General features: G+C 44.0%; 1 protein-coding gene across 1 annotated transcript in view; it reads right to left on the bottom strand.

Moving 5' to 3' along the window:
• Nucleotides 1-1,662: 1,662 nt before the first annotated feature.
• LOC139057842 (cytochrome P450 3A14-like) overlaps nt 1,663-9,647 on the bottom strand; it is a 30,204-nt gene continuing 22,219 nt past the window's right edge. Inside the window, exons 12-14 of the mRNA XM_070536587.1 lie at nt 8,409-8,549; nt 2,915-3,077; nt 1,663-1,874 (exon numbers count right to left, since the gene is read on the bottom strand). Coding sequence (XP_070392688.1) covers nt 1,785-1,874; nt 2,915-3,077; nt 8,409-8,549 — 394 coding nt within the window. The 3' untranslated portion in view covers nt 1,663-1,784. The remainder of the gene's footprint in view (nt 1,875-2,914; nt 3,078-8,408; nt 8,550-9,647) is intronic.

The raw sequence follows: 9,647 nt of genomic DNA, 5'->3' as shown, positions 1-9,647 counted from the left end.
CTCGCTTGTTGTTCTCGTAAATGTGCAGTCGTTATTCAGGCGAAAGCGTTAGACGGCTCATGGGGCGAAAAATCCTATGTCCGTCCTTACGCTGTCCCGCATTAGGGCACCAAAGTTCATATGGAGGCAAACCCTCGACCTCTGCTGTCAGTTACTGGGGATCATGCCATCAATTTCTTTATAAGTAAGCGTGAAGCCGAGGCGAAAAAGAAGCGTCAGGACGACCTGTGTTGTTAATTAAAGAATAGTTATTCAAGGGCACTCGAATCCACTACCTTGTCGAACGCACTTCTAGATATGGGCGCACCGGTCATGGATGGATGGATGTATGGATGGATGGATGGATGGATGGACGGACGGACGGACGGACGGATGGATGGATGGATGGATGAATAGATGGATGGATGGATGGATGGATGGATGGATGGATGGATGGATGGATGGATGGATGGATGGATGGATGGATGGATGGATGGATGGATGGATGGATGGATGGATGGACGGACGGATGGATGGACGGATGGATGGATGGATAGATGGATGGACGGACGGACGGACGGACGGATGGACGGACGGACGGACGGACGGACGGACGGACGGACGGACGGACGGACGGATATTGCCAAAGTGTCAAATGTTTGCCAAGAAATGATGTGATGATAAAGCGCGATAAAGAAATGATAAAGAGCGATAAAGCCTTACAATGATCGGAGCAATTCTTATATGGTACATAAGCACCCATAAGGGTTGATACAAGTTGGATAGAGTTCGAGAAGCATTTTAGGAAGCTATAATGGTTGATAAAGGTCAGATCTAGTATGATAAAGTTGATAACAACCGATAAGAGCTTCTACGGGTCAGATCAAGTTTGATAAGATTGGTAATGACACTGGGCTGCGTGGACATAAGCAAGTAGCGCTATGGAAGGGAAGCCAGAACGCGACATACTCATGTTCCGCTGAAACGACAAATTAAAACATGTCCGCTGGCGAGTGATTGACTTCTTCCTATCGTTGACGAGTTTCCAAGTATGTTTCCGTACTAATTTCATGAAAACAGACGTTGTCCGCATCGGTGACATTATGTAATGACAGTGCTGACACCCTTCATGGCTAGAAGTGAGGGTGAGGCATCCGGCTACGTGCACGGCACAGCCAAACGATCCGGGAGGATGACGCAATCGGCGCGGGCCCAGCGCAGCGCGGTGGTACATTGACATGATCGCTCCTACCAGCCTCTTCCTTCCGATACCGTTTCGTCTATTTTCTGTCTGTGCACTCATTCATCTCGATCACCCTTCCTCACCTCCTAACTTGTTTCGATGATAACCATGAACACCGAGCGCCCTTTTTTGGTCCATGTAATGTTATCGTGATAAATGTGCTGTACTACGTTAAAAAAATGCACGTTTGGCTTTGCCTGTATTTTTCCAATGATATTCAGCGCTCGGCCAGTCATCTGCACCAAAAAAACGTGAAGCATAAAATTGTGTGGCAGTACACGTTTATGTTAGACGCACGCCATTACGCGCACAACTTTACCGCCAGCCACAGCATTAATAAAACGTTTGTGCGCAATTCTTTAACTAAAACTTGCCGTATGGCAACACCTGCGGTCGATAAAAAAATATAGAACAAACACTCAAGAATGTTTATTATAGAACATGTTTATGCACATCACAAAGGCACAAACATAGTGATGACAAGGGACAGAAAGGAAGAACTCCACATGTGAAGGAATGCTTTCATCACTATTTAAAACGCCCACTCAGAGATTGAGTTGTCTCAGCGTTCATTGGCCAAACTGTGTAGGACAATCCAGGGCCCTATTGCAGGCGTTGATGCCATCCCATACTGGCCCAGCTCCATGGTTCCCTAGATCGAAGCAGAATAGGCATAAAATACCATTTTATTGAAACAATACAAGCAAAATAAAAAACAACTCCTCAGCTTGGGGTCCGAATCAATTCTAACAAGCTTGCGCTTTCTAACGCGCTCCTAAATTGTATGTGCTCGTTCTCGCCCTCCGCACCTGCCGTAATTCGGTCGCCCGCCACAGGGAATCGAAACTCCTGACGTCATATTCAGCAGCAGCTTTCTACAACAATTCTTAAGCATCCTTATCAAGGTACAGCTCCTTACGAATACGGTCACCTTGAAGGCGAATGATAAGGAGCTGCGAGAACACTACAAAAGAGTGTTTCGGCAAACGTCGAGTGTTTCAGTCAGTGAACATTGCTAAATAGTATTTATGTCATGCTGCCTTTTCCCTATACGACTCAAGAGCTTTCAGTTTTTCTGGGGTTATTACAATTGTTACAGACGTAGTGATTTAACGATCATCGTAAATATTGTTGGTATGGTTTTTTTTTTCATGCTTTCAACTACACCTTTTCTTACACGATGTTTGATTATGTGCACGAGCAATGTACGTAGTAAAATTTATTCGATGTTTTGATCACTACCGAATTGCTCAATGTTCCTCATTAGGCCTGTAAGGTATATTGAAATAAACAAATAAATAAATAAATAAATAACGACATCATTCTCCGTTTGTGTTTAGCTGCTCTTCGCGAGGCGAAGGGACAAATAGCACACGCAGCAAACGCACTGTAAATACACAGCTCGAGCTGGCGCATTCATATGTTAAGCCATGCTTATTTCGCGCGTTCCGTCACACCTTTGCACCGGCCGTCCTCACTCCCTCCATGCAGTGCACGCCCAGTCACTAGAAAGCACAAGTATATACGCTATGTGTTCATTTTCCACTGAACCTCGATTCTGTACAGGATAAGTGAATCGAAAACTACAAACGCCCAGTTGAACAAAAACCCTTCACTGAGACAATAAAAGTAAGGTGAAGCAGTGAGGTTGACAGACTCATTTCTTCTAGTAAAATGTGAGATGGCAGTCACCTTCTGAGAGGGGCCTAGTTCCATGCGGTACTTCTGGACCATCTTGGCCACCGTGTACCTCAGTTTTAGCAAGGCCAGCTTCATTCCAGCGCAGTTGCGAGGCCCGACGCCAAAGGGTATGAATGCTGCTTTCGTAAACAAGGCCTCATTTGCAGGGGAAAACCTGCGCGGTATAAAAAGCACATGTGCGCTATGAAGCCGCAAGGTTGCATTTACAAGCGTTAGGTACTCTTTACTAACGTCCCTTTGTTTGTTAGTTAGTTAGTTTGCTGGATTATTCGTTCGTTTGTCCGTTCGTTCGTTCGTTTGTTTTTTGTTCATTTGTTTGCTTGTTTGTTTGTTCGTTTGTTCGTTCGTTTGTTTGTTTGTTTGCTTGCTTGTTTGTTCGTTTGTTCGTTTGTTTGTTTGTTTGTTTGTTTGTTTGTTTGTTTGTTTGTTTGTTTGTTTGTTTGTTTGTTTGTTTGTTTGTTTGCTTGCTTGTTTGTTTGTTTGTTCTTTTTCTGTTTTTTTTATTGTTTCAATACCTTTAGGCCACGTTCGCATCATGAGTGGTGCCCGCTACTCGTTTCCGTTTGGTAAAGATGCATGGAAACATAGAATGGCTTCAAAAACCTAGCAATCAATTAGAGAGAAAATAAGAAAGGTCGTGGAATACGTAAAGTATGGTTATCAGAACACTCTTAGATCTATCATAGTGGCTGTGTATAATAAGACTTACTGTGGTACGAGTTGGTTATAGTCGAAATAAAGCACGTTAGCGTTTTCAACTGTAAAACACGGCTTTACGAGGTTAATAAATATTCCAGACAAAAGTGATGGTGTGCTGGGACGAGGAATGTTGGAAGGTTACCACATGGGGAAAAAGAAAGCGCGGATTGTATTTGTCACAGATAAGTGTATCTTTCTGGTAGTGAATTCTAGTTTCCTAACATGACATTGTGTCTATGACCTAAGTGCTGGACGTGTCCACATTTGTTTTCTTCTTGCATCGTTCTGTCTCTAAAATAAATCACTATATGTAAGCACTCGACCATGACCATTGTCTTCTTCTTATCATAATTATCATTCCTTTTGTTTCTTTCATTGCTCTAAGATAACATTCCATGGGGTGGATGTGTATCAGGTGGATGGAGAGCTTTCATTCCAGGACCAGTCATCTGTGTATACCTGAATGTAGTACCTGAGTGTAGAGTAAAAATGACTACGAATTAGTTGTGGTAGGACATTTATATGTTAGGTCAGTTTTACCCGGTCTTGTATGTGCAATTTATTAAAGGTAGCTCGAACCTGTGCCGGACATTCCAGTCCATTAGCAATTTTAAGTTCGTAGCACAACAAACTAAAACGCATTTCTTAGTTGTGGCGCAAGAAGTTACATTCTCAGCAAAAATTCTCAGGTTGACTTTTATTTTCCTGATTAGGTGAACTGAATTTCCACATTCTGCAATAATGGTACATTAAACACTTTACAAATCCATGAGGCCTTTATCGTTCGAGAAGAGCATGTTTATGAAATCAACGCACTTCGAATCTATATTTTTATCACAGTCCTACTTTTAACAAGGCACAAAGCTGAGTGCTTCAGCTAGCCTAACTTGTTGGAGTTATCCTACCAAACAGGACTGACTCAATTTATTCAATCACATCCACTAGCAATTCCAATCATGGTTGCGCCATCACTAACAACACATCACCGTTGTTCTGTGTCGATAGGCCCGTTTATGTCCTGTCTTTGGCCCTCTCACTTGTGCGTGGAAAACATCTTATTCAGACAAGAATTTATAAATATATAACCCTATAAACAATAATAATTGTTTTGAGGAAAACGCCACGAGGCCATTTTAGGCTTAAAGTTACAAAAACAGTTTGACGTGATCAGAAAGGCCTCATATCGCTGTAGGAAACATCTGTGCGACACAGAAGCTCTTGTTATTCTTCCTTTTATAGTGTATTCTAATTCTGACAAGTACTTGTGGCAATCAACTTTGACAGCTAAGAAAACAACTTCGATCCCAAATAATGGAACGAATCTGGGGCGCTATAACGTAAAACTATTCCAAACTTTTCAATTTCAATTCTGCAATCAGCCCACCGCGATTGGTCAAAAATGTTTTTGGACCACCCCCACTTCACCTTTTTGTCACGCGACGTCCCGAAAACCGTGATAGCTCCCCATCTGATAGGATGTGTACGCACTGATTATGCATAATTTGACCGAACAAAACAAAAATAGTTATTTCTAATTCGACGCCTTTTTTCCATTAGCGTTGGGTTATTGGCCAAAAGTTTTCGGGCTGCACCCACTTCACCTGCTTCTCACGCGACGTCACAAAAACTTACCGCGTCAAAGTGACGCGTACGCGTTAAAGATGCATTATTATGTCGAACAAAACTGAATTTTCTTCTGAATAGCCACAGGCTGCCCCGTTCCGAAATGAATAAAAGATGGCTGCCGCCGATCGCTCCGGCACTGGCTACTCGCCCCTGCCGGAGAGCATGGGTTTATTTGCATGTAATAAAACCTATTGCGGGGCCGTGTAACGTTTCCAAGAGCTTTCGCGATGTTTACGACCTCGTTCTGCCAACTATTCTTTCTTGAGGATCCGTTTTCCGTCATTCTTAAGCTTCCGTTGCATGCCTCCGCGATTGTCGACGAGCCACCACAAGCTAAGTAAGAGAAAGCGGACCAATCGCAGACGCCGGCGCCAGCCTCTTCATCCGGTTATCGACTTTCAGTGCAGTGGCTCGACCCCATCGAATCCCTCTCCACTTGAGCGTGCTCCTCGACTCTTGTGAGCCAATTAGATAAGACAAGCCGCTCAGTGCAGGCAATGTTCTTCGTTCTTCAAGCAAACAAATGTGACCTCCTATGAACGAGGGGAGCATTTGATTAGTTTGTTCATACAAACCTGCGGGTGACCGCCCGATGCTTGCGTCGGCGGTTACGCAAATTTGACGTCAGGAGGTTGGAATAAAAACATATTCGAATAGTTTTACCTTATACGGACCCTGAAAAACGTCTCTGCGACTAGGCCGCACCTCGCGTTAACAACTAAAACCAAGGAAATTGATATATTATAGCTGTATTTGAAGGCTTTGCTTGTGCAAACCTTCCAGAAAGACAACCTACCTTACAATAAACGCATAGGAAAGCGTGACTGCGTTTTCTTCTGCACAGGCAACCCTCCAATCGAGTTTCCAAGCATTCCGCTCAGCCGCCATCTTGCTCGGCCTACAAGGTAGCCTGCTTCGTACTTTTCAAGCGAAAACGTGAGGTGGTTCGTTTAAATGGCTCATACAAAAAAAACGCGGCGTCTAGTCTAGTGGTACCAAAATATCATCCGCAGCAGTGGCTCCTACCCCTGTAAGCACGAAAAAAACTGAATCTCTCAAATCTCATTGGCTTGAAAATAAAGTTTACATTCTTGTTCTCCTCATACTTCCTTAAGGCAGAGGCTACAAATGCTCAGATAAGTGAAGCAAACAGATTGTACATTTATTTAACTAGCCCATGCAGTATACAGAACAGCATCCGTTCCATTAAAGACCACGTTCAAAAGAAGTATCCAAATCATCAATAAGGCAATGCATAACCGTCTTGGAAGTACGCTACGGCCGAGCATGCTCGTCAATCGAGAAACAAGGTGAGGCGTGCGAAGCAGTGGGAGGAAGTCGCTCTACCGCGAGTGTTCCTTTCCCCTTTTTGAGATGACGCAACATAAAGACAAAGAGAAAAGTCATTGGTTCGAGTCTGACCCCGCTATACGAGCGCGCGAAGCCGCAGCTATGGGTCGAAAACAAGTCGAAGAAGACGAACTGCGAAAGCAGCAACGCGACGATGCGAGCCGGCCATGTAGAGAGCAGGCCAAAGCTCGCAGACAACGGCTTGTCCAACGTTTTCTTCACAACGCGGTTCATTATGTCTTGGAAGAAGTCTGAACCCACCGATCATGTAACATATTGCATTACGAAATGTGCAGCAGGCTTTCGTATTCACGTGTTACAGAAGTGTAACATGCTGCCGAACGTCTTTTTTTTTTTTTACAGCAAAGCTGCATATGGCTATGGTGCCATAGAATTTTCGTGTCCGCACACAGAAACTATCATCATCGATGGCTCATACTCGCGTAAGCACCCAAACAATGGCTCGTAGCCCTGTAAGGCAAAGGCTAGAAGCATTCAGCAAAGTGAAGCGAACCGTGCATACACTCTTTGTAATCACGCAAACAACATACAGAACAGCATGCCGAAAACTGCCATCGGCTGCCTAGCAGAAAACAATGCTTGGCCTCGTCTACGCTCTGTTGCGACTCAGTAAAGAACCTAGTTGGGTAGTGTTGAGTATGAGTTGCCATGGGGAGGCCACGCGTGGCTATAGAACTCCCGAAGAGCGGGTCGCATACTAAGCGCCATGGCGCGACCTTAGAAGAGAGTGCGGTCGACGGCGGTGCGCGGCAAACACCACGGAAGATCGTGCGCGAGGGGCCGAACGTAAGCGGTGGGCCAGACGGGACGACGTGTGTCTCGAATCGGAGAACGCGGCGAAGAGCTGCAAAAGGCTTTTCGATGTCTAAATGCGATGGCGATAGGTTCATGCCTACTAACTTTGTGTGGGTTAGCTGCGATGACACTACCAGCCTCTGGACGTTGTCGGTGATTTCAATGTGGACGTGTCGGTACCTAGAAGTACATTGAAGTATTGGAGACATTTCGGTTGACATACCACACCGATCCAGCACAACGGATCACACAGGGGCTTGCGTCCATCGATTTGACGTCATCAAAGGACAATTCTGTAGTTTCGAGTATGCCGATCAGCGCATATCATAGCGACCACAAACCCAGTGGGACCGTCTTTACTCATTTGACAAGGAGTGAGGCAATAAAGTCATTACCGTAAGTGTTCTACCACGATGTTTACAGCTCCGCTGGTCATGCACCTTTGGAGAGCGGAACGGCCTTTAATGTCTTCATTTGCTTTTAGTTCTTTATTGCGACGCTCTCTTCGAGAATCTGTTTTTATTGCTGGCTTAGTCACAACTGAAACTAGACACAAGATGGTCGCTGTACACTTAGTCATCTATTTGGCCGTCTATAGGGAGTAATGATATTAGAACGTAGCCCTACTCTCAGCCCCTCTGGCTCCAAACTATGGAGCCACAAGACAATTTTTACTTTCATGTAACAACTATTATTTAAAATACGCTTAAAACATCTCTCCTTCGAAGTAGCAAAATATGTCATGTTCTCTGTAACTTTCGTAGCTTTCAAGCGGTAAAGTGCACCGTGCGCTTCTTTTTCAAATAAGCAATAAACTCACTAATTGTGTTTCATTTTCTCTGAATTCTATTCCCTGAGTAGTAAACATTCTTTGCCAATACATAATCTGAATTCTATTCCCTGAGTAGTAAACTTTCTTTGCCAATACATTGAACACGGTACCCAAGCTTGCGTTCGAAGGAGTGTCAGTAGAGTAAGTAGTAAGTTCACTCACCTGTCGGGATTAAACTGCAGAGGGTTCGAAAAATATCGTGGGTCTCTTTGGATCTGGTACAACGCTGCCATGACGTTTGTACCTGCCTTGTACTTGATGCCATTGTATTCGAAGTCCTCTTTGGCCATTCGATTCACATTCCTGCAAAGCAATGTATTATGGGAGATAGGATGCCGTAGAGCGTTCTATCACCTATTTTCCTGCAGCAAAAAAAAATCATCCTTTTCACGCTAATCTTTCGCTCTCATAAAGTAACTTGTTGCTGAATGAATATCCGGCTCCGTTGCCAGCACAAACAATGCCTCAAAAAGCCTCTCGCAGCTTTAACAGCAATTATATCCGTAAACACGTACTTTATTTCGTAAGTGGAGATTCGCTTTTACACCCGTTCTGAACTACTATTTAATCAATAACAGAGAATATATTATGATACAAATACATTCACCAGAGCAAGCTCGCAGTTTTGTCACACTTATCTTCAAAATAAATTTATTTAAAACACGACGTCGCTGAATAATTGCAGAAATGGTTCTCCGAGGTACCTATGCTTAAGTACAATAGGTGCATTGTTGTTGGAACATTGGGGATCTTGGGAGTCTACGGCACCACTATCCAATGGTAAACTAGTAGCAAGCGCCGTCACTGGGTTAAGAAGTCGCGGAACGTAATTCCTGGCATTTAGTTATTAATATTTGACTTTTGAGCGATGCGCTACTTTAGTAAAAAGATCAGATCAATTTAATTTTCCTACTTTGGAAAACTGGTACATCCTAGACGTCTTTACACCGAATTGGAACTCGTGGTTTTCTTGCCTGCCTGATCATCAGGTCACGTGATTTATTTACATGTAAATGTCCAACCGTAAACAAAAATATTTGAGATCGAGCAAATGTTTCTACAGTTGTTTTCGAATACATCATGCGAATTAAATCCAGAATTAAAGAATTAAAACTGCTCGAGATTTGTTATTTTTTAGGATGCAACAAACATTTGTATCATCGATTCTGCTGACAGCAGCTGTGCAACGATCAATGGCCACTGTGTCATATGTAAGAGGCATGGGATACAAAAGGAAAAGAAGAGGATGATGTGCGGCGACCGGACCGAACGGCACGAGCCCTCGATTCGCGTGACCCGAGGTGTAATCAGAGGAGAAGCGGTGCACAAGGTGGGATTATCGACGTGGCTCTGGGCTAAGAAGGTTGGAGCGCCAGCTCCGCACTGGCGACGGGAGTCCTG

The sequence above is a fragment of the Dermacentor albipictus genome, chromosome 3 (genome assembly GCF_038994185.2).
Source record: "Dermacentor albipictus isolate Rhodes 1998 colony chromosome 3, USDA_Dalb.pri_finalv2, whole genome shotgun sequence".
NCBI lineage: Eukaryota > Metazoa > Arthropoda > Arachnida > Ixodida > Ixodidae > Dermacentor > Dermacentor albipictus.
The sequence above is the reverse complement of the archived record's forward strand: the minus strand, read 5'-3'. Positions and strand labels throughout refer to the sequence as shown.